The sequence below is a fragment of the Cyprinodon tularosa genome, unplaced genomic scaffold, assembly GCF_016077235.1.
Source record: "Cyprinodon tularosa strain WSP-4 unplaced genomic scaffold, ASM1607723v1 ctg210, whole genome shotgun sequence".
NCBI lineage: Eukaryota > Metazoa > Chordata > Actinopteri > Cyprinodontiformes > Cyprinodontidae > Cyprinodon > Cyprinodon tularosa.
This window is the reverse complement of record NW_024038779.1, coordinates 1,567,792-1,593,530: the sequence shown is the minus strand read 5'-3', so window position 1 is coordinate 1,593,530 and position 25,739 is coordinate 1,567,792. Positions and strand designations below refer to the sequence as shown.

The 25,739-nt window shown below is 38.9% G+C and overlaps 1 protein-coding gene across 1 annotated transcript; it reads right to left on the bottom strand.

Moving 5' to 3' along the window:
* Positions 1-4,178: 4,178 nt before the first annotated feature.
* Positions 4,179-11,357, bottom strand: tent5ba (terminal nucleotidyltransferase 5ba). Its single transcript, XM_038285467.1, has 2 exons — positions 10,974-11,357; positions 4,179-5,693 (listed from the first exon to the last, which is right to left on the bottom strand). Exons 1-2 carry the CDS (start codon positions 11,121-11,123, stop codon positions 4,665-4,667), a joined length of 1,179 nt encoding a protein of 392 aa, XP_038141395.1. The 5' UTR covers positions 11,124-11,357; the 3' UTR covers positions 4,179-4,664.
* Between the last annotated feature and the right edge of the window lie 14,382 nt (positions 11,358-25,739).

Below are 25,739 nucleotides of genomic sequence, written 5' to 3'. Positions count from 1 at the left end.
CCAGCCACAAATGATTTCAGTCACTTCCCTCTGGCAGGAGGCTGCAGTCCATCAGGACTAAAACCTCACACCACAAGAACAGTTTCTTCCCATTCGCTACCAGCCTTATCAACAATACCTAGAGACCCCCGTGACATTGACACTGCCTCTCTCCCTCCCTCGTTCAGGACCTAGAAGCTGCACCAACATAGCATATCCAGACCTCCTGCATTTCATGGACACACAGTCTACTGTGTGTGTAGTATATAGCTATGCACCACATTTTCATTGGATATAGTATATTGTATGTCTGATGTATGGATTGTATTGTGTATATATATATATGTATATATCTTTTTTTTTTTTGTCTGCAACATGAAAACCAAGTCAAATTCATTGTAAGTGCAAAGCTACTTGGCAATAAACTTGATTCTGATGAGAAGCATCCAGCTTCCTGCACTTATGGCCAATGGCGTAATGACACAACAATAGGCCAGTAAGCAACATTATCTGGGTGGGCCCCATATGAAGTACAACATCCCATCACCTTAAAGAGCAAATTTCAGTTTACAATTTTGACCAAAGGGATATTTAGAAAGTTTGTCTAGGATTAAAAGTGTTTTGGCTGCCATAACGAAGAATATTTACCAACAGAAGTGACATTTCTTTGCAGTGTCTCAAAAAAAAAAGGCTTTTTTTAAATATAAGTCATGTCATTTGATGCCACGTGGGTGAATCTAATAGTTGACACGGCTTCAGCTCTGTGTGAAGAGTTATCAAGTTGGGCAGACGTGTTTACTTAGATCCTTCACCTCCCGACTGATGCTGAATGATGCTGAAATTAATTAAAATTGAGATACTACCAGTGTTCCAGTCCTCATCTAACTACATGCACTAGCTAATGGATGGCTGATTGGGAACTGTGGTTGGGATCAATATGAAAGCTGGAGAAACTTTAAATAAAGCGAATAAAGTCAGATACACTATATTGCCAAAAGTATTTGCTCACCCATCCAAATTATTGGAATCAGGTGTTCCAATCACTTCCATGGCCACAGGTGTATAAATTCAAGCACCTAGGCATGCAGACTGTTTTTACAAACATTTGTGAAAGAATGGGTCGCTCTCAGGAGCTCAGTGAATTCCAGCGTGGAACTGTGATAGGATGCCACCTGTGCAACAAATCCAGTCGTGAAATTTCCTCGCTCCTAAATATTCCACAGTCAACTGTCAGCTGTATTATAAGAAAATGGAAGTGTTTGAGAACGACAGCAACTCAGCCACGAAGTGGTAGGCCACGTAAACTGACGGAGCGGGGTCAGCGGATGCTGACGCGCATAGTGCGAAGAGGTCGCCAACTTTCTGCAGAGTCAATCACTACAGACCTCCAAACTTCATGTGGCCTTCAGATTAGCTCAAGAACAGTGCGCAGAGAGCTTCATGGAATGGGTTTCCATGGTCGAGCAGCTGCATCCAAGCCATACATCACCAAGTGCAATGCAAAGCGTCGGATGCGGTGGTGTAAAGCACGCCGCCACTGGACTCTAGAGCAGTGGAGACGCGTTCTCTGGAGTGACGAATCGCGCTTCTCCATCTGGCAATCTGATGGACGGGTCTGGGTTTGGCGGTTGCCAGGAGAACGGTACTTGTCTGACTGCATTGTGCCAAGTGTAAAGTTTGGTGGAGGGGGGATTATGGTGTGGGGTTGTTTTTCAGGAGCTGGGCTTGGCCCCTTAGTTCCAGTGAAAGGAACTCTGAATGCTTCAGCATACCAAGACATTTTGGACAATTCCATGCTCCCAACTTTGTGGGAACAGTTTGGAGCTGGCCCCTTCCTCTTCCAACATGACTGTGCACCAGTGCACAAAGCAAGGTCCATAAAGACATGGATGACAGAGTCTGGTGTGGATGAACTTGACTGGCCTGCACAGAGTCCTGACCTCAACCCGATAGAACACCTTTGGGATGAATTAGAGCGGAGACTGAGAGCCAGGCCTTCTCGTCCAACATCAGTGTGCGACCTCACAAATGCGCTTCTGGAAGAATGGTCCAAAATTCCCATAAACACACTCCTAAACCTTGTGGACAGCCTTCCCAGAAGAGTTGAAGCTGTTCTAGCTGCAAAGGGTGGACCGACGTCATATTGAACCCTATGGATTAGGAACGGGATGTCACTTAAGCTCATATGTGAGTCAAGGCAGGTGAGCAAATACTTTTGGCAATATAGTGTATATTCTCTTTGGCTGTGTAGTAAGCACAAAAAGCAGCAGACATTGCCTCACTGGCAGCTGGTGTTTCCCACTGCCTCTTACTCTTGATTTTGCGCGGTGATCTGTTTTCAAGTTCCAAACACAGATCACCACTCAAACCCTCTTAGAATGACGTCTGTGGCTCAGAAAAATAGCAGAACACGGCTGGAATAAACTATAGTAGTGAAATTACTTCTGAGGACAAGCTGTGACACTATGACTTTTCAAATACAGAAATAAATAAAATCATTATGATCCACTGCAGTCAATAATTGCTTTATTAACTGCAGTGGATCACAGTTCAGCATGATACTGTATAGTGATGCTTGCACACAAAATGGTCTCTCACCATGACTCTTGCCCAACTCTCCACTGATTTCTCTCACAGCACAACTCAATCTGTCTCCTTTGGCCATTAATTCCCCGCAGTCTCTCTCTGGTGTCCAACAGGCTCATAATTAAAGGGTTGTGGTTTATCATATGTGTAGCTGTAGGCATTTAAAGTCTCTTCGTTTTCTGAATTTGCATTGGTATTGTTTACTGCAGTAAAACCAACTGGGCTCCCCGACGTTATGTCACATCCGGGGCCCCTTTTAGATATGGAAGTAAAATGTTCTCTCAAAACAAACAACAAAGCTTAAATAGTTCATATATAAGTGCACTTTGATTCAAAAACCGGCTCCTCATATATTTATCTAAACACTGCCAAAAGTGAGGCTCTAACCTGGATCTGCTTTTTAAGAGTCCTTACAGATTTGATGAATTCAGATGGACCAATGGACTGAAAAGGGGAAGATAAACTACCAATTGTCAAGCTAGTTATCTTAAGAGGGAATTCAAGCCATACTAAAAAAAAAAATAGCATAGTGCTCATCTAATCCAAGGTTCTTTAACAGATGCATGTGGCTCTTCAACTGCCCAAAAGTAATAAATTTGAGGTCCACTGTTTTTACATTTACAAATAGTTTTTAAATTACAGACCTGCTTAAGCAATTATTTTTTAAGCTTTCATGCTTCATCTGCAACAGGTTTAACAACCACAAATTTTGCCCCATATTGTGATTTATACCTATATCAAAACTCACACATGATCTGGATAACCAAATTTTTATGAATTCCTCCTTAGCATCAGGTGTACATCTGCAGCCTCTGATGTTTGTTCTGTTCTCACCTTCTTCATTCACTCTGCTTTCTTGTTTGATCAAAAGATACTTTGAGCAAGGCATGACCTTTCCTTTGATTTTGTCCTGATTAGAATACTTTCTGGACTTTTTTGAGTCCGATGCTCAATAGTCACTGTTGCCACTTTCTGCTTTAGGGGGGAAACTGCTTGTTATGCCAAATAATGTTAAAGAATACTTTAAAATGTCCTACAACCAGATTATTATCTGGATCATCACTAAAATTATCAAATTTGTTCCTTTGACCAATGTACAACTTTGGTAAAAAAAAATATTCATTAAAATCCATTCATAACTCTTTAAGATAGTCGACTGAAAAAACGAAACATACTTGTTTTTAATAGAATCACATTTCAAATATACTGAAGTATCTATATAAAGAAAATGATTGATGGTGTAGCATTAATTTCTACACTATGAAAGTCCATGGTTTTCATGTTAAGGTTTTTTTTTTAATGGATGAATTTGTTTTGACTAAAAACAGAAACAGGTAAAATGCCCAGTCATTCTTGCATTTTTTGCATACATCTCAACGAAAATAATTAAAATCAAAGCATGGTAGGATGGAAAATGTTTGAAGAACTGAAATTTTTGATAACCCTGGTTTACCTTCATTTTGGTAACTGACCCATGCATAGTGCAAACATTTTACTTGACTAAAAAAGCTGAGGTTGCACAACTAATAAACCATAAAACAACAAAATGAAGTGTCACCTGTCGTGAAAGAACATGCTTAAAATTGGCAAAATAACCACAATACAATATAAAGCTGAGTTTTCCTTTTTTTTATTCTCACAAAAAAAAAATGCTTATGTTTCTGAAATGAGAGACAGAATCTAAAAAACACTTCATTCACAGTCGTCACTTTACAAATGTTTTTCAAACATTTTGTGGTTCTTTTTAGGCACTAGGAATTAAAGCATTGCTTCCTTTTCAGAACAAAAAAAAAAAGATCTTTGGTCCAGTAAGTAATTGCTTTTATTTCAAAATTGTAAGAAAATAAGTTCATTTCATCAGAATGTGTATTTCTGAAACATATAAAGTTGTGTTTCTTTTTAGATTTAAATAGGATATTACAGCTACATCTCAGAAATGACCAGCAATCTTACAGATGTTTTTGCATCTGGAAAAAAAAAAAAAAAAGAAGAACAAATGAGGAGAAATCATTCGTCAGCTTATTCTGACTACAGGATTGTCATGTTTGGCAAACCTAGGTTTCGATCCTCCGACACTGAGACCATGGAGACACAATGGATCAACTACAGGGCAGCCAAGTCTGATATGAATTACTGCAGTGCGTGATCTGTGGCGTTTGCACGTGTGCAATGTAATAATTACTGAAGTTGATGTCCTGCACATAAGGTGCCGGCTGATAGTAGCATGTGACGTTCGTCACAGTTGGGATGGCGTTCTGTTCAGCGAGCACCTTTAGTGCCAGCATGGAGATAAGGCTGAGCGTTTGACGCCGCTCGTGGCTCATCAGACACACGGTACTCTCGTTCACGACATGGTTCAGCGTCATCAGGCACTCGTAGCGTTTGTGCTCCATGCCGACGAAGTGGTTCTGCAGGTAAGCCTCCAGCTTCCTTTGCTGCTCGCCTATGTCTGGGAAGTCAATAAAGAAGCGCGAGCACATGTAGCGCTGCATCTGCTTCATGTCCGCTTCAGAGGACGGCGTGAAGCCCCTCACCAGCAGGTGGCAGTACTTCAACAAGCCACCCCCCCTGATTTCCTCTGGGCTTCTTGTTGCTATGGTCCTCTGACAGAGATGGCCCATAGCTTCCTGGAAGTCGCCGTACACGCTCTCCCCAATCACCGTGGGGTGGAAGCTCTCAGACATGGGGGTTTCCGAACACCGGTCAAACAAAAGCAAAGAGTCTAGACAAATCTGGAAGGAGTCCACGCTGAATTCAAACTGCCGTCTTAGAGAGTCCACAAACTTAAGCTCCACGTTCTTGCCCGTGTTGTTGGACAGCGAGATGAGGCTCCAGCGATCCGTGTCATTACAAACTTTTACCAGTTTCTGCACATATGCCTCCTTGAGGGTGAGCGCTGTGATGCGTTCCTTAGAGACCCCGGCCGGCAGGAAATCCAACAGGCAGTCCAGGACCACATCTTTTACCAGACGGAAGGCCTGGTCATCCTTTAGTGACACACCGAAGATCAGGTCCAGGTCCTTGTAGCCAAGGCCGTTTTCCTGATGGAGCACGTGGCTGGCAGCTGATCCATTCAGCCTCACGTCCTTCACACAAACTCCTCTCTCCTCCAGCCTCGCTCGCACCACCTGCCCAAAAAAACACAGGTGCATAAAGTGAGCAATCCCTGTTCCAAATATAGCATCATTTTTTATTTATTTCCTTTATACAAAGCAGAAACAGAGGAAAAAACAGAGATGTGTTTTTTTTTCAAGCTGCAAGACAGCAAGAAAGAGCTACACTTTCACCAGATAACAGGAAGACTGAACAGAGTAAAACCAAGCTTTTCAATTTTATCCTTTCATGCTTATCTCTTCTAGTTGGAGATTCCATAAAATGTTGACAGGTTAGTTTAGGCAAGAACCTTCACTCTGGAAAAAAAACACAAAGACCACCTTTTTCACAATACAATCACCCCTAACCTCTATTATAAGGTGATAAAAAAATTGTGTTAAAAATTGTGTTCAATCACAGTTATCAAAATAAAAGCGGAACTTATTTGCAGCCTCATTACACCAACAGAATCATTTCCTTTATTATCTAAATATGAAAAGATATAGAGGATTATCTTTTATTACCGGTAAGATCATAAGTGGTCCTCCTAATTGTCAATCATTATGGTGATACGTTTACGTGAGGCCGTCCTACATGCTCGTCCCCCGTTAGTTATATTTTTCTGCGCATGCGCACTTTCAGTCATTGAAGCTCACCTTTCTCATCGCATTTCTTTTAAAAACAGTTGTAAGAGGAAAAGTGGCTGCGAAGTGCATAAGATGAAAAGAAAGACCTCAAAAGAGCCAGATATATCCCAGAATGATTTGGGCTGAGAGCTCTCCTCGCAAAGCATTATGGGATTTGCTGACACAGCGGCCCGCTGTCGGCTACTAATAACAAAGATGGCGCAGGCACCGCACGGTGGAGCCAGAATTATGTGACCAACCGAGCAAAAAAATCAGTGATCATCTCTCCGAACAGTAAGTTAACTGAGTTCACTATTAAGTCCACTATATAGTTCCCGCTCTATATAGTGATTGAGGGATTTAGGGGTTAGGCAAACGCTCAGACACAGTAAGCTTGTATGAGCTATGAGAAGAGCAAATTTTAAATAAAGCATACACAAGGAAAATGGGCTTGTGCATTCTCTTGCTTGCCTTTAACAGGCCTTCCCTTTCGTGAGTAGGTACAGGGTTGTGCATGTGCATTTTGTTTTTTTTAAGTGGAGAGGGCAGGTCTTCTAAAAAATTCACAAAAATCCTCCTCTATACCTTTAAAAGAAGGCAGTGTTGGCAAACTCAAAAACTACTCTTTACTTTCTTCAAATACAAACACTAATTAATTAATGTGTATGCTTGTAATATAAATGTTAGTAAATTAATTGAAGAAAGGGGAGGACAATAAAACTAAAAAACTGAACAAAATCCTAAAATTAAATTTAAAAATAAATCTCTCACAGACTGTATCAATTCTTCTGTTATAAAGACCTAAATAAAGACCGTAATAAAACAGTTGCCCTTTAATCGATGCAGCTCACAGGTCTAACAGTGAAAAGATTTAATTCCACCTCTAATCATCAAATCTATTAAAACTAAGATTTTTTTTTCTACAAAGATACTATAAACATTTTACACAGATTTATTTTTTGACTGTTTAATAGAAATCTGATAAATTGTAGAGACAGATGCTTTAATGCACAATAAAATAAATTATCTAACTGAATCCTTTTCTGAAAGAATTATATATTGTATCTTCGTCAAGGAACCTGTAGCAGAACTGCTCTCCTTTTTTGTTAAAATTATGAGATTTTGCAAAACAAGGAGATTGAAATTAGCAGGTTGAATTTCATCAGCAAGGATCTGTTCAGTGAATCCCTATGAAATCACCAAACAAGGTAAATACTAGGTCAAATACAAAAAGATAAAAAAAAAACTTTACTAAAACAGCTCAAAAAGAGTTGTTTAAGTAAACCTTACAGAACACCTAGAATAAGTCAATAAATTGTGAAGACACAGTCAATGCTCACAAAAGTCCACCTCGTGAACATCAGCCTCTGTCTGAATCAAGCCAAAATGGAGCAAAAGACAAGGCAGGAACAGAAAGTCTCCAGGACTACGTCCACCTGGGTCAAACAGCCTTATCAAGGTCACACAGATAACACTTATGATCCTAACCTACAAAAAGAGAGAAAGCTCTAGTTCTGCCCCAGGATGCAAACTGCTCATCTCAGCACAGATAAAACCAATAATCAAACATCACTGCTTGGAAAACAGCAGTATGAAAGCACTGAGACCATCAGCTTAAACTACAATAACAGTGCAAACTATAAAGGCAGAAAATTAGATATATATACCTACTAATATCACATGAATCACTAACTGGAGGTGTCAGAATTCTGACGAAAAATGACTGGAAAAAACATGAAGAAATAAACACCTGTAGCACAAATTAACTACTGCGTGTTCACACGCAATCCTCAATCCCCCACGGCACTGGCCTGTCAGATTAGCGTCTGTTAACTCTCTCTCCCATGGTGATCAGATAACATGACGGCTCTATTTATACATACTAGGTCAGGCTGGAGACAAACACATTTTAAAGAAGGGGGCACACATTGATACCGGATAAGGAAGAGAGAAATAAATGAGATACTAGCAGTTTGGTCATGCATGTTTCTAGTCTTTCAGCTATAGGGTAGAATGAATTGGGTCCAAACTCCAGTTAGAAGCCATGAGAAAGTGTTTTTTTTGTTGATTTTTTTTCTTTCCAGTGCTTCTGTAAGAGCATGGAAGGCCTTATCATGTCCAAGCAGTCCTGCAGTCTACAACTCACCTCTCAGTCATATATGCTTAGATGCAGATAAGTGATTAAGCCCCTGGCAGAGCATGTGGAAGTAAAGCTATTAACCTCATGGATAAGGACCTAAAAACTCCAGAGCTAAGGTTAGTCTGCAATCTTTATAGCAGAAAAAAGAAAAGAAAAAAGTGAAAGTGAATTATGGTTGCAAATCTTGTTCCAAGAGAACTAGAACACACAGATCCAACTTATACAAATTGGAAGATAATCTTTTCCTTTGATTGGCTCTAGGTGGTGAGCAAGTCAAATGTTAAAAAAGAAAAAATACAACTTTATCAACTATAAAACACACCAATAAACAGTGTATGCATTTCCCTGCTCAGACGTATGGACTTTGATGCATATATATGGGAATAATCCTATAATTTCATCATTTTCTGTTGAATTTAATTATGAATCTGCAATATTTTATCATTATAAGAGGAGGTCTTCGCGGGATGATAAAAAAAAAAATCAGAAACTAAACCTTTCCAAACCACAGAATCTAATAAAATGGGGATTATTTTTGCTTTTGAGCTACTTTTTCACTCTCTGGTTCAATTACACATTCAAACATGAATGCAGGATTAATTCAGGCTCTAATGAGACCAATTATCATTTCATAAATCACAAATAGTAATATCCGAGGTGTATAGTATGTTTTATGGTTTCATACACCTAAATCAAATGAGTTCTTCCTGTGCAAGCTCCTGCCTAACTTGATAACACTCACACAGAATGGAGAGGCAATACAGCTTGAGTTGGAGAGTCCTGGTCTAGACTGTGTACATTGGAAATGAATCATTTATCAGCAAGTGAAACACTAAAAAATAATTATAATTTGGAGTTTAACGCCGAGATAATGATAGAAATGTGTGTAATGATGCATAAATGATGGAAAAATGTAAAATAGAATTTGGAAATATGTACTGAGCAGGAAAAGTCTGATGATTCCCTCTCTGCAGAAACGGTGTGGAAAAGAGTCTGGAATGGGGAGGTGAGAAAATCAGGATCAGGATTCTTCGATTATTCCGGGGGACACAGTATCCATCCAGCAAGTATAATAAAACCCTTTCACCTTTCCCTGTGATCTAGAGGAACCACAGGAGCACATCTTCCTGGCTTAAAAACTACACTCAAAGCCAGTCAGCAGCATTCAGCCTCTATCTACATTAATCTATGCAGCAGATGGTAGATTTGAGAAAGAAAAATAAAAGTAAATTACACAGGGATTCCACAAATCCAGTGAAAACACACAAGTCCCCACACTTGGAAATCAAACCCCCCCCATATAAGCCTCCCGGCGTTCTTCAATGGACCATTCATCTTTCCATAACCGCAGGCATGGAGTCCTGGGCGTCGCAAAGTTCTCGGGCTCATCTTGAAAATATCACAGGGTATAAAAAAGAAAAAAAGAGGTGGAAAATGGGGGGGGGGGGGGGGGTGTATCCTGCAACATCTATCCTTCATTTTGAAATTCTAACTCTGCAGTTTCTTTTCCAGCTCAAACTTTTGTATCAGGGGAGGTGAAACAGGATCCAGCCACACTGCTCTGCATCTCATAGGCCACATAACGGTGTAGCTGTAGCAGCTTTTACAGATAATATATGCTGACTGGAGAGTGAATCTATTACATTTTCAGAAGGTTTTACTCCATTTACTCATCTTTAGAGGGAAATACTGTTCATTAATATAAACTATAAGACTTTATCTCAAGAATCAGTTTATATAAGAAAAGTTTTAAGATGCTAAAATTAAAAAAAAAAAGATTTGAAGAGTTGAATCCTGGGTGTGTCTCAAAATGATAGGAGACCACCAGGGGTCGTTACGGACCCCTAAAGTAGATCTAAATTATTCATTTCAATTTGGGATTAGAGCCTATTAATGCATTCAGTGTACAGGCCTTCATTAGTGCTATTCATGGGCAATTTAACAGGGGCCAGGTGCCCCTGTAGATCATGTCCTGGCACCTGTACTAATGACATAATACTCAAAGAATTTATAACGATGATCTGCCCTGGAACAGACATGGTTACTGATAGGTCCTTTGAATCTATTTTTTTTCTTTACAACTTCTTTTTTATTAACCATTTAAAAGAATAAGGTGATAATACGGCTTCAGTGGTATTGACGATCCCAGTTTTCATCTGCTTAATGTTTTTTTCTAAGCAAAAAAAATACTCTTTAAGAGCTGAATTTAACTTTTTTTTTTCTTAAATTATACTTCAGATTTTATAGAAAACTGTAATTTCAAATAAATTCAGTCATTGACCTAATAAGACATTTAGAATTTTAATGAAACCTATTTGAATAGAAATTTCACTTCATGCAGCTATCTTAATCTATTGATTCCCTTGCCTTTTTTTATTTCATGCTTTTCTGTGTCCCCATGATAACACGCTCGCCCCCTCTGGTGCCCCTGGTACATTTGGTCTAGAACCGCCACTGGTGGTATTGGACTAAAATAGATATTTATAGACTTTATGGACAGATCTTACATCTGGCTCCATGAGAAATAAGAATGAGAGTAGGATTACTACCTGGACGATCTGACGGGGTTGCACGGACAGAGTGGGGAAGTTTCCACGGCCGTGGATGGGGACAGCCTCCCCCAGGATGGAGTCCAAACGCTGCACCTGATCCCACGACAACACACAGAACCGCCTGGTCTGATCCGAAGTTCCAGACATTTCACTCCAGCCTATCCCCCAAGACTTAGAAAAAAATGGGTAAAAATATATATATAGCAAAGTGAGAAACGGGGATTTTCTTTTTCCAGACAGCAAAATCCGTGTTTCTTTCAGAGGAAGCCGCTGGTCTGCTTAGAAACTAGAGGAGGTAGAAGAATAAAGTTGAAGAATAACGGAGAGCAGCAGCTTCCTCCAGCCTGTGCGCCGCTGAAATCCGGTCAGTGCGCAAAGCGCCGATTCATAAGGAAGCTTCAGGAGGCTTAGTGAGCCTCCTGATTAGCATGAGCTGCAGTGATTGGTTGCTGTGTTTGGTCATTAATTATGGACGTCCTGCATGCAGGGAACACCCTTCCCGTGACGCACAGTGACACTTTTCTGCTCCTCCTCCTTATCTGCAGCTGCATGCTGGCACAGCTTTCCCTCTGATCATCCTGAGTCTGAAAAAAAAAGAAAAATGGGAAAAGACTCCAGCTGCACAAAGCAGAGGCGACCGAAAATTATTTAAGGCCCCGGGCATTGTTTAATTTAGGGGCACCTATCCACTCAGTATAGATAGGGGCACAATGCATAACATTTCTATATCTGGCAATTTACAAAACTTATTTTAAAGCTCATTAAACATTTTTTTCAGTTGCATAGCTACCTCATATATAACAAGTTAGTGTGACAAAAAATTCCAGAAAGTCACATAACTATAATTAGCCCTTTTCTCCCACCTTACTTTATATCAAGCTGTTTAATCATCAGCCTCTGTAGATATATTTGCTAAAAATTAATGTAACAAAGGTTTAAATGTTCATGAAATATTTAAAGCTATTTATAGAGATGCAGGATTTTCAATGCTGGCCCAATTAGCTTTCACATGCCAGGAAGGAGGCAAACAGAGTATGCATGGAGAACCTTTAGTCCTATTTGTAGTTTTTGTTGCAGTTTAAGTTATTCTTTAAAACATCTTATGTTGCCTATGTTTTAATGTACTTTTGGCAGACTTGAGTAATTTTGTGTCTATGTTCACTTTATCTTCCTGTTTTTACAGATTTTTGTGACACTAAGGGCCTTTATTAGGCAATTGGAAGACAGATACGAGGGCAGTAAATGATCAGAGCAAGACTTGAAGCTCCAGTTTGAAAGTATTAGAATATGATGTACCCCAAGTAAACTTTAGACATTCCAGGATCTGATTCATGCCACTGGCTGTATTGGACATAGTTTATGGAACCAGATTTCCGGTATGCTCCTCCTGAAGTTTAAAACCGACTCCTCCAGATATGTCAGAATCGGTCTCATTTACTCTAAATGCTGACATGCTCTAGAGTATTTACTATGAAAGTAGGATTTGTTAGTAAAGCCTAGAGAAAACCAAAGACCTGTGATAATTTAAGCTTTAAAGCTTACTTTTTATTCATAAGGTGGAAAATATAAACCATCTAAAACACAAACAGTTACTAAATGAATTGTCTCAGCGTTGCTTGTGATCAGATAACCCGTGTCCCCCTCTTGCCTCTTTATCTGTGAGGCAGATTGGTTTTTATTGTTGGTTTTGATCCCTCTATAAAGAAACTCCTCAGGTAAAAACAGAACATTTGCTGGAATTTCTGCCAAGAACTGTAAATATATGCCTGTTTGAGACGGACTGCGTAGACTTTTCTACAGTGTCCGAAATCCCTGTCTTACATGACTGGACTGTGGTCGATCCTGCCTTTGAATTTTATACCTCATCCTTTCCTAAATGGAGTCTATTATGTGCTTAAATACCCCAACTGTCTCATAATGATGGACCTGACACATTCATAGACATTAGTCACAATAGCAGACGTTACTCCCTCAGTAATGAGACGGGCCTCCAGATTGTTTCTGTTTATTACAGCTAACAATACAGGTGAGGAATTTCCCTTTTTTAAGAAAGGTCATAATAAAAAAAAAAAAACTCCCCCCAACTCATCATACATGTCCACGCAGCATGTTTATTCCCCTGTAAAATGTTAACAACAGAGCAAAGTTCATCCGACGCGGTTTCAGTGATGCAGCCGTTAAACAGGCAGATGGATGCACGTGCTTCAGTGCACGTCATGAGCTTCTCTCCAAAACACATGAGTCTGAACACATATGTGTCTTTTTTTTTTCCTGGTATCCAGCATTTTTCAGCTTGGATCCACAAACTCACAGCTGGAGGTTAACAGCCTTTCACAGACCTGAGGGTCAGGTTGTGATCAGGCTTTGGCTTTTTGGTCTCGGCAACAGATTGCTTCAAGCCCTGTGATGTCAACACCGTGCCGTTTCTGTGGCTACAGCATCCATGGTTGTCGGAGAGCCAGGAAGCGGCGTCTCCAGCCGAGGGTCCTGCAGAGCACACATGAGACACATCATGCGTCATGAGACTATAAATAACCGGCCTTGTGGCATTTCTGCATCCTGAGAGCAGATCCAGCTTTTACCTGAACGTGGATGAGCATGAAAAAAAAGAAAAGGAAGGGGGAGGGTGGTATTGGAGATAAATGTCATTCTGGTTGACATTCTCAGGTTCCCTCACAGCTTCATGTAAGATGGAGCACCGTGGATTCAGAGGCAAGATGTTTATCCTTAGTCAAAAATAATAAGTAAATGACAAGCTATGACCCTGGATTATGTTCAAGGTTCTGGATTTTCTCCACTCTTAATACATCCTACACTGAGCAGAGGTGGGTGGGTATCCTAAAATTGCACTCAAATAAGAGTTAAACTACTCCGTCATATTTTTGTTCAAGTAAAAGTGGAATACGTTTTTGGTAAAAAGGCTACTGAATTACTAAGCAATTCTTTAGAACATCTGACATTTAAAATGATGTAATAAAGACAGACCAAAATGGAAAATAATGTGCAAATTCTGGCATCTTAAATATATAAAGAAATACAAACAAATCATGCATTTAAAAAGAAAATAAAAAATATATGATACCAATACCTATAGAGACAATATTTACTCCATGTATTAGTCTCACCACCAAATATAGCTGTAGGTTTAAGTAAGCTTGTGTGCAAAAAAAAAAAGGTCCATTTGACATAAACATTAACTGTGTGTTTTTTGTCTGGAGCTCTTAGGTAGGATTATTAGGTGAAGTTATTCATGACGGATAACATTCTACTCAAGTAAGAGTAAAGTTATTTCATTAATAATATACTTAAATAAAAAAGTGAAAAAACCAATTAAAAGAAAAAAAATAATTACTACCGACCTCTGACTATTTGATAAATTGATAAAACTATATCTCCTAAATCGTTGCAGCGTTTGGTGAAGTGAAACAGAATTTATTGGATATTTTACATTTTTTAACAAACATACTGAAATATTAGGTGTGGAAGTTCACACTAATATTCATACTTTGTAGCGCCACCTTTCACTGGGATTACAGCTGCAGGTAGCTCAGGGTATGTCCTTGTCAGGTTTGCACATTGAGAGACTGAATTTTTTTGTCCATTCTTCCTTCAAAAAACATCTTGAAATCAGTGGGGTGGATTGGAGGGCGTTTGTGAAAAGCAGTTTTCAGTTCTTTCCAAAGATTCATGATTGGATTAAGGTCTCGACTTTAACTTGGCCACTTTCTAAAACCTGGATGTATTTATTGCTGAAACTTGAAATTCGACTGTAGATAGTGTTCTAGTCTCAGGTCTTTTGCAGACAGGCCCAACAGGTTTCCTTCCAAAATGTTCCTGTATTTGGATCCACCCATCTTCCCATCATTTTAACCAGCTTCCCTGTCCCCACTGAAGAAAAGTAGGCCCAAACTATAATGCTGCCACCATCCTGTTTGACAGTGGGGATGGTGTGTTCAAGGTGATGAGCTGTGTCGCTTTTACGCCAAACATAATTTTTTGCCTTATTGCCAAAAAAGTTACATTTTAGTTTTATCTGACCAGATTAAACTAACATTTATTACAAGACGTTTTATCAATATCTTTCAGAAATGGCTTTCTTCCTTAAAGATGAACTATATGACTAATTGTTGCCCTATGGACAGAGTCTCCCACCTCAGCTGTAGATCTCTGCAGTTCATCCAGAGTGATCATGGGCCTCAGGTTTTAGAGGTTTTTGTCGCTCCAGCACAGCTGATTTTAATTGAAAGCTGATTAACAGGCTTCTGCTCTACTGCAACCATGTTGGTCAGCTGTGCTAAAGCAGGGACACTTCTAAAACCTGCAGGACAGCGTCCCTTCGATGACAGAGTTTGGGGATGCCTGGTTTAGAGGGGCAGCCGGATCCTCATAGATTTGCAGTGGTCTGATGCTGCTTTTATTTCAATATTATTGATTTCATAGTGCTCCTTGTGATGTTTAAAGCTTGGGAAATCTTCTTGTATCGAAATCCAGCTTGAAACTTCTCCTCAACAGTATCCCTGACCTGCCTGGTGTACTCCTTGTTCTTCATGATGCTCTCTGCGCTTTAAACAGACCTCTGAGATGATCAAAGAGCAGGTGCATTTATACACAGATTTGATTACACACAGGTGGATTCTATTGATCATCATTTAGCTCAGGATTGCATCATTCAGAAATCCTTCATGAACATTGCTGCGCTGAAATTATAGGGGATGATTAATTTTGCTCGCCCCACTCTTCAGTTTTTTATTTCTTAAGAAAAGTTTAGATATCCATTAAATTTCGTTCAACTTCATGATCGTGTCCCACTTGTTGATTCTTCACAAATAACTACAATTTTATATCTCTGTGTCTGAAGCCTGAAATGAGGCAAACGGTCAAACAGAGGGCCAAATACTTTCACAACTGTACAGCTTTTATTTCCTAAATAAATAATTATCAGCATTTGTGTAGAAATAGCAACTAAATGCAAATGCGTTGATGCATTTATGCAGAAAAATCACGTTTGAATTCTTGCGGTGATGCTTTTGAGCTTGGACTAGTTTTAAGACAGTACAATCAGCTTTGTCTTATCCCCCTTAGACTTCTTAGCTTTAACATCCCAGGAAAAGGAAACTTATATTTATTGTTTCATTTATTTCATACTTAATGAATACCCAGAGACAGTAATCTACTTTTCATTATTCAACAAAAAAAAAATCCCAGTCCAGTTACCAGCAGTCATATTACCTAAATTGTATGAATTTGTAACTAGAGTTGCAAAATTTAAAATTATTTTAATATGACAAAGGTCTAGTTTTGCTGCTTTGACCAACTAACCTTACATCTCATTTTAGAAATCTTCAACCATCCCTTTAACCAACCCTGTTTTCTTCATTTAAACAGGTACTACATGCTGCTGGAAGCTCTGTTTATCCCTAACGTTAACATCCTGTTGAAACTAAAAAAAACAGACTGTGAGCCTTGTAGGTGCGGTAAGGAAGAGAGTATTTAAACACACCTTCAATAAACTGCACATTAGACCAACTTTTGTTCTACCATGCCTGTGAACAAATAAAACAAAGACATCACTATAATGGGTAAATAATATTAAAACACCTTCTTGAATTAATGTTAAACTTTGGAGTTTAGGAAATAAAGCAGCGTCTCATATGCATTTTTATAACAGCTTCTTGTTGATGTTGGAGCATAAATGAAACTCATGGGCCTCTGCTACGTGAGAGAAACTGGAAGTGAGCAGTGGAGCAGTCTTCTATCAGCTGCACAGACACGAGTAGACGTCACAGCAGGTTGTAAAAGCATGGCTGAAAACTGATACTGACAAACAATAAGCACTTAGGTGTCGCAGTGATGAATTGTGATAGCACTCCGTCTGCCACTCTGGATGAGTTGTGAAGGTAGTTTTCTTACCCGTCTGTCAACTCTCCTACAATTTCAGTGAATTATTCCCCCAACAAGACCTCTTTTCTTTCTCTCCTGCATTTGACACAGACAGACGTGTTACACAAGACAACCGAGTGTTTGCTATAATTACAGTGTATCATGTGAAGCTTTAGAGGAGCTAAAATAGAAGAGGAGTAGCTGACATTTACAGATTCAAGTTGTTACATTTTTTTTTTTCATGTTTAGACTGAGAACCTTGGAAGTGTTGGGTGTAAAGAACCTATAGCCTGGACGTCATGGGTCTAACTATCAGAAGGAGGAAATAAGGCTCAGTTTACTTTGCTTGATGCTCCTTATGACAAAACTACAGGACTTGAGGGTCAAGATTACGCAAGCGGCCATGCTGCTGACGTCAGATTCCCTCCGCTTCTTGCTTGATTTATTACAGTAGTGCTTTGGAGCAGAGATAAGGGAGTTTCTGGAAAACATAACACCAAAATGCAAGAGAGGCTCAAGTGGTGTGGTGGTGTAGAGCCTCGGCAACGTGTGTGAACACCCTCAGCAGCATTGTCATATAATACAGAAAGTAATAAATTAAAAGAAAGATAATTTGGTTGTCATTTACTGAAGTGGATTAAACAAAACAACTGCTGTTGCCTGGTTGATGAGATTATCACCATGATTCCACTATCTTAGCTGATAAAAGCAGGAGTAATAAATACAGTGGCCTGCAAAAGTAAATTACAACCGACATCATTTTTTTATTGAGATCTTGTGGGATATATCGGCTGCTGCTATACGCAGCTGCATATAAAAGGAAACGAATAAAAGGTTTTCAAAATTCTGTTTCAAAGATGAAAAAAACTATACCCTTTTTGCTCTTATACTCCAAAATAAAACTCATTACAAGCAACAGCTAAGGGTAATCTGATCAGTAGATCAGGTCCCCAGTGCCTGAGGGGTAATAGAGAACACTGGAAAACAAACATTATAATGAAAAGCAGGTAACAGAATACAGTTTAGGTTTTTAAACAACCACAAAACAAAGGTAAAAATGTTCACAGAAAGTGAAAGACTGGGAAAAGCTGTTATGGAATCAAAGAGGCTCTGAAAGATCTGGAATGATTCACAGCTTAGAGAGGAGAAACAGTCATCAGAACAAATATTGATCATGCAAATGTCTTTCCATCAGTAAGATATTACTGATAGAAAGTTTTAAGACATGTAGTCACCCTGAACATACCAGCTGTTAAGTTTCCCCATGTAGAGAGGGTTTTTCTCTGCATCCCTTTCTTTTTTGTTCATATTTTTTTCTACTTTATATCGGTCTATTCAATAATATTCCCAATTGAAAACGTTGAAGTTTGAGGGACATGAATGCTTCTGCAAAGGACTGTATTTCAGCTCCTAAGTTTGGATCTGTGATTATTTTTAGGAATCCTGATTTAATGCACCCATGTTAGCTCTACTGGTCCATAGTCCCTGCAGTAACCTAGAAGATGGGGGTTGCTGCATAGCTGGAGTTCTCTGGAGCTCAACGGTCAAATATAGACTATGTATTATGTAAGGCTTGTCTCGCTTTACAATCTGAAAAAAAAAATCTGTGCTTGCTGAGGTTGTGGGGAATGTTTGAATTATGAAAAAAGTCATACACAAACGCCTTTATGGCTTGTGTAATGTATAATCTATTTTAAAAAGAAAAAAAAGTTGTTTTTCTTCCATCTCAAAGGCTCTCAGCCAATGAGTGACTTTCTCCTATATACCTATAGAGAGGTCTGTATGTAAGGAAGGGTTTGTTTAGGCTTGGTAATAAAACACCGCGGCTTCCTTTTGCAAGTCTGGAGCTTAAATCATGTTGGCTCTGAATTCACCTCCGCAGATACCAAGTCCTCCTTTTCCAACACGTTCAGATAGAAATGAATGAAGGGTATCTTTGGGAGTCAATCACAAAAGATCGTAAAAGGAAACCTCATCAGACAATGACTGGCAAAAGTTTTTTGTTGTTTGTTTTTCATTTTTGGTATTTCATATTACAAGCCAACTAATAAGAAGCTCTGAACTGAGTCACTGAAGGAAAGATTTACATTGTTTTTGTTTCTTCTTTTTTTTTTTTACGAATGGGATTTACATAGATACTGCATTTATTCATAAATGCAAAGTAATATTCAATAAAATTGATAGATTCAGTAAAAATAAAATAGAAGGACGTGTTTCGGTGGTGCTGTGGTTAGCATGCATGACCCATATATGGAGGCCTTAATCCCTCCATATGGTTGACCTGGGTTCGAATTTGTCCTTTGCCACATGTCTCTCCCCCTGTCTTGTACCCCCTTTCCTTTCAGCCCACTTTACAATAAATGAGTCACTGTGCTGTAAAAACCTCAAAAAAGTAGAACATAAGATAAAAATAATTAATTTTCCTTCGGGATTATTTTTTTTTATTATTATTTGAACCAAACTGAATTGAAATATGGATCTAAAAAGTGCAGCTTCCATCTAAATCATCACTGTTTAACTTTTAAAGCTGGTCTTCGAAGAACATTTCCATTTCCCCCGAGGACAAAATACACTCCTATAGACCCCATATCCGAGGAGACCTCTAAAGGTCACTGACTGTCTTGGACCAAGTATCCATTTTTTCCCCCTCTATCATTCTGCCTTCTCACATAAAAGCCAAACAAATACAACAATAAATATGAGCTTTTGGCAAGATTGTAAAGAAATGAGAGAAAGTTAAAGGGTATGATTACTTTTGTGAGGCATGATAAATGATGTGATTATGCCGCAAACCAAACTGCAAGCACAAAGAATCAAACTGACAGCTGCATGCAATCTGCAGATGCTGCTGAAATAACAAATCTAACCAGAGCAGCACATATAAAAGGAGCATGTTCTGTAATTTCCCTCCACATGTGCCTGCTGAGGACGTTTTATTTTAGGAAAGAGTGATTAAAAGGGATCTGGCTGCTTTAACTTTTTGAATTTTTTCACCAGAATTGGGGAGAAAGGCCCACTTAGCAGTAAGCTGTGATATTTATTCCCAGAAATCCGGCTCACCATGGCTTTCCAATAGCTAATAGGTTCCCCCAGCTTAAGAAGGAGGTAGTGAAAAAAAATAAAGCACACGCCAGAGAGCACATGCTCTTTGAATGTGGGGTTAAACTGATTGCAATATGACTGGTCTAAGTGATACCGCTTAACATGTTAAACAGCGCTGTTATCTAACACATCTGTGAGGTCAAACGCTGTTCGTAAAAATCTTGCCCACAGCACCTTCCTTAGATTAACACCCAGACCTCACCTGGAAGGAATCCGCTCCATGCCTCAGCGCACCAAGTCCCAGCTGCATATCTCAACGGCAACCAGAACCTTTACTATCTGAGGAAGAACAGATGAATACATGTTTATGAATACTAAAATAGGTGTTTAGATGAAAGCAAACCAAGATCATTTGCTGTGATTTAAAAGGCCTGTGAGGTTTTGGGAGTGAAAGGAGGAGATTTATGTGTTCTAAAGCTGCAAGCTGACAGAGGAGTTATGCTGCACATATTTCCAAGGTCTTTGTGAGTTACTCATAGTTGAGAAAAGTCCTTCATGTTTAAAATAAACAAAGTTCTCCATCTAAAAACTTCTGTCTTAATCCTGCACAGTGATTAACTCTATTTCCATAATTCTCCCTTTGCTATTTCAAGAGAGCATAATAAGAATTATGGCCAATTTAAGCTCTTTCTTTTCTTTAAAGCCATACTAGCTAGTACAGTTGCTCAGACATGTCAGGAATACGTCTGGTCATGCCTTTCCAGTGACTCAGCATCCACTATATGTGCGCCTGACCTCGTTATCCATCTGACTTTATTGTAGTTGTTGCAAAACTGGGCCATGACCAAGTACATCGGGTCCAGTGATATCTGTGCAGTGTTATGCAATCATCTATTTGCACAAAAGTGGCTCCAATGACAGTATGGCAGCTATGCCATAGGACACTGGAATGTGCATACGCAGTTTAAAGGAAATCGGCTAGTGAAATCAGAGGCAGCTGCTCAGTGTTAAAGTGCAACTTAGTAAAGAGTATTAAAGAATTCTTTATGGAAATAAACAAAGCTGCATGATAACATATGTAAACATTTCCAAATATAATACATTCATGTAAAACATGATAATTATGTCTTTTGAAAAATAATTGTTCATGTGTGCTAGGGTTTTTTTTTCTTACAATACCTTTAAGAATGTATTGATTGGAACAGAGGTTAACATGACAACAGGACAAGAACTCTAAGCATAGATGCTGCAACTTCAATGGTTTCTTTGTGATTACACCATATTTACACATTGCGAAAACCCATCTTGAAAGATGCTCTGTACCCAATCTGAGCCCTGATTCTAGAGGCTTAAAACAGATGCATGTCCCACTTTTCAGACTTCTTTCATGAGAAGATCTGAAAAAAACATTCCATTCACAATAATTGGGTCATCACACTAAATCTTCAAAAATACAATGGAAGTGTATATTTAAAAAAAACATGTTTCTGTTCATAACAGAATTTTACTGTCATGGGAGGAAATCACATCATCAGCAACGAAAGCATTTCTATTTGCTTAATTGAGTCGCATCGTGCAGCCTCTGCTGGTAATGGCTGCTGTGATCCTGTCTGCTCCTTTGGTACCCTGGTACACTAATCCAACTCCCTGGCACATATTCCTGTTTCCATGGCAGGCCCCTTCCACTTCACCACACAGAAGCAACATCTTTCCATTGCAAGACCCACAATATCCCACATCCCCTCATTTATCCACTTATCTTATCCCTGGGATAAACATTAAAGGAAGTGATGCCATTTCAAACAGAGTGGAAAATTTGAGATTATTTGCTTTGCTTTATGCATGAGCACGGGTTCTTCACTGAGACCCACACATCAAAATAACAGCTTTGTGCATTTCTAATTGTCATTTGTCAGATGTTAAATGCAAGAAATGCTAGTGTAAACGTAAACTGTGCTGGATCAATGATCAAGCTCAGCTTTTTCAGTACGCTATGAGAGATCAATGTGGAAAGACTCGACCCCAGTTGCTGTCGCTAAAACAGCTCCCAGGTGAAGCTGACACAAGCCACGGTAACCAAACACAAATATCAGATCCACCTGCATCCCACCCAAAACCAATTCCACGAAAAGCTCTGCACAAACATGCAGCTCAGTACAAAGAACACTCTTCACAGACGTGAACACACACTCTCCAGCCCTTTGTACATCTTCCCTGTGTTTCTTTTTTTAATATGTATTTTTTTTATTAGTTTCAGAGGGCAGGAGCTGCATAACATTGACTGGCTTTGAAGGTTTGGTTGGGTTTTAAAAGCTTCCTGGTATAGAGCATAGCTCAAATGTCTGAACAAAAGCATATGTAGGCAAAACAGGGCCCCTCTTTGATAGTCATAGATGGCCAAAGACTGCTTTGCAAAGATATTTACACCTTTAAACATTTTTATTTAATCAGATTACAAACACATACAACAATGCTTTAAAGATAAATCAACTCAAAGTATTGTATAACTGTAAAGAGCAAGAAAAACAACTAATGGTAATTAAATACTTTACAAAGAGCAACTTAGAACAGATTGCAATTAGATTCTGCCTCCTGGACAATTTTACAGCTTCAAGTCTTTTAAGGTTTGTCTCACATCTAGAAATGAGTTTTGTTTTCAGCAATTCTGTTGCAGGTTTGGATTATCCTTTTGGTTTTCTCCCCCACTTTAGCCAACCACCTTCACTCTGCATGCTGAAGAAACGAATCCCAGCATCATGGTGCTTCCAAAACCAGTTTATGCAATAGGAAAGTTTTTCTTTTTACCCCTTGTCGAGTTATGTCCTGTCAACGGATTCTCCCTCTTGAGCTGCTGATATCTGCAGATCTTACAGTCACCATGGGCGTCTTTATGCAACTGTGCAACATTAAACAGTAATAAAAAATATTACACATATGTTAAAAAAGTATGCATGATTTATGCAAACAAACAAGTACATCTCACATGCATAAATATACGTACAGAAAACAGAATTATAATAATTGTAGAATCAGGTATAATTAAACTAAAACACATTGCAAATTATAGAACATCCGAAAAGCCAATAAACATATGAAGGTGGTGATTTTTTCACTTTATATCACACCCCCTCCAAGAAGTGTCACAAAAGCCAAAGATGATTTTTGCGAAGATGACAGAACCAGCTGAAGAGAATCATTGCCAAACAAAGCACATATGGTCTAGGCTCAACTTTCTGTCAAGGTAATTAAAGATATCAATGTCTTGGTGACTCTGCAGTTGGGTCATAATATTTCCATTTTGAGATAATGGCTTAGAAATTGCTTAGTGAGATGTTCTGTTTTAAACCATTGAGTTTTAGGGCAACAGTGGCTCAGAAGAAAGGGGTTTGTGCTGTAACCGGTTTCTAGTTTGAACCCCATTTGGATGGGTTGGAGCCCTCAGACTTGATTAGAGTGCTATACACGTATAGATCTTTAACTTTTTTATATCAGGGTATCAGATTAATGGGGACTAAACTTTTCAGGTTATCTTTACAAGAACCATTTTTAAAGCATGCATCCCCTTCTTCAATAAACTGTTATTTATTTTACCAAAAGTCTGACACATTAAATCAAAGTAAAATACATAAAAATGTTTGATTTAATCCAACAAAGTATGAGAAAGTTTAGGGACTAAGAATCTGTTTTGGATGGTTGTGCCTTTCAGTGTGGATTTGTTCTGCTCAGCACAGGGTTAATTATATCCAGCCTCAGTGTGCAGCAGAGTGACACACTTTTAGCTCAGCAGTGATCCGGACTGCGAGCTCTGACTCTGAGTCACCTGTTCGGTTCAGTGAAGAAGCCTCACTGCACTTCTGCTCTGCTCAGACCAGAGAGCCATGAGAAAAAGACTTGTGAGGCTGTGACACACAGCTGCACACATGACAGCACAGCCCACCGGCTCTCAGGCAAAAGGAAAGAGGGACAATGAATCACATATGCAGTGGACAGCAGCCAGAGATGAAGGGATGGAGCTTTATTTCTGTGAAGACATGGCTTTCACCTGCTTTCATAAGTCTTGATTTACACTGAAGCTTTAAAAAAAAATCGCTGTGCATTATTTGAAAACATGCAATATATTTTTCCCAATCCTCTTCTTGTAAAGCTAACCTAAACTAATACGATGCACAATGGTCTTTTGCCAATTGGACATCACTAAGTCTTCTCTGTAACGAATGCTGGAACTTAAGGAGAAAGAAATCTTTGATTCCTTCTAAGTTTTAAGAATAAAAAAGTTTATGCTTTTTCATTCATTCTAATGTGAATAAGAAGTCCTTCACAGGATGTAGATCTTTAGACTGAGATGGTTATGAAGACAAGCATTAGTTTTATGTCTTAATAACTATTCATTTCTTATTTGTCCCTATCTTTCAATCATTATTCTCCTGAAATAAACACAGATGACCAATTTTAAGTTGACTGGTAGTGTTTCCTTTTAAATCCTCCAACCAAATCCTTTGGGCCTTTGTAGGAGAACCAAGCCCTCAGCACCACAGATCCTCCACCATACTCAGCAGAGGACATGAGGTGGTTTCTATTAGTTATTGTCCTATTCATAATGTAATCTGACTAAAGGTTAGAGTTCCAGTAGTGAAGCCTAAATAATGTTATCATGAAGAGCTGGTGATCCTTAGATGTCGTGTTTTACTGCAGCTCTGTGCAGAGTTTGTTTCCTCTTTAGTGTGTGATGTGAAGATAAACCCACCTTGCCAGACAGGACACTGTAAAAAAAAAAAAAAAAAAAGAAGATAAACCCAAGTCTACATCCAGCCTTGTTGGCAGCATTTCCATTTGTTTTGAATGTTTGCACTCGTGTTGCGGGATTTGAGGCCATTTCCTGATGTAAGAAGATCAACCTGTCTGTTTCACTTTGTAGACCCTGTTTGTTTTCCTTTCTCACTGGCTAAGAAAGATAGATTTTTGTACATTTTGTACATTTTATACATTCAGTTTTGACTAAAGACCCCCGGACACTCTGATCAGTTTAAACATGCGAAACAGAATTCAAGTTTGGTTTACTGGTTGTTGTTTTTTAAGGATATTTAATGGTAACGATGAATGTGGCATCAGTGGCTCTGTCAGAAAAAAAAAAAAACAGTTTTAAAAATCTTTCTATCCAAAATACATATCTGATTTTTGAATTACAGCTTTTAAATGTAAATCAATACTACTACAAAACTTGTTCTACATTCATTTTAGAGCTTCATTTTAAGAATCTTTCCTCCATTTGTGCTCTGCACTGCATGTATTGACAGCATATGAGATCTTACAAAACGTCACTTTTTATTTGTATATATTTTTTTTGCCTTGTCTGGAAAAAATTACTTGCAGCAAGTCATGAGGCCCAACAGCCTTTAAGTCAAGACTGCTTTCCAATAAATAATCTTCAATTCGCTTCTAATCGGGTTAGGTCCTTGTGAAACACAACTCCTACATTCATCTTCTTCTCATCCTCTCTAAAAACAGTCCTGGTGTCCCATTTGCGATAACCGGTTCTGTTTAAAATCCAGCACATCTGCTGAGGTTGTGACTCTCCATCCTTTTTTCTTTTGATGAGACGTTGAGCCAAAGGTATGACCATCTGGGTTTTGTTTGCTTGAAATATACAGGTCGTCATGCTGACATGTTTAAGTCCTTTGAAGTTCAATGATTTAATATACTCTAAGAAATAGAAGAAATCCATTCTTCTCATCATGTTTCAAAGCAGATTGAAATATGTCACACTCACACCTTGAAAGCCGGGGATCCTGTAAATCAATCCAGTAATCTCTACTAACAAACGTGTTTGGGTTTTTTCTGTTC

Bases quoted from the DNA above. Each gene is read 5' to 3' on its own strand.
- tent5ba (XM_038285467.1), bottom strand. From the start codon at position 11,123: ATGTCTGGAACTTCGGATCAGACCAGGCGGTTCTGTGTGTTGTCGTGG. The intron at 5,694-10,973 runs GTAGTAATCCTA...TTTTTTGGGCAG, and splicing joins AACCCCGTCAGATCGTCCAG to GTGGTGCGAGCGAGGCTGGA.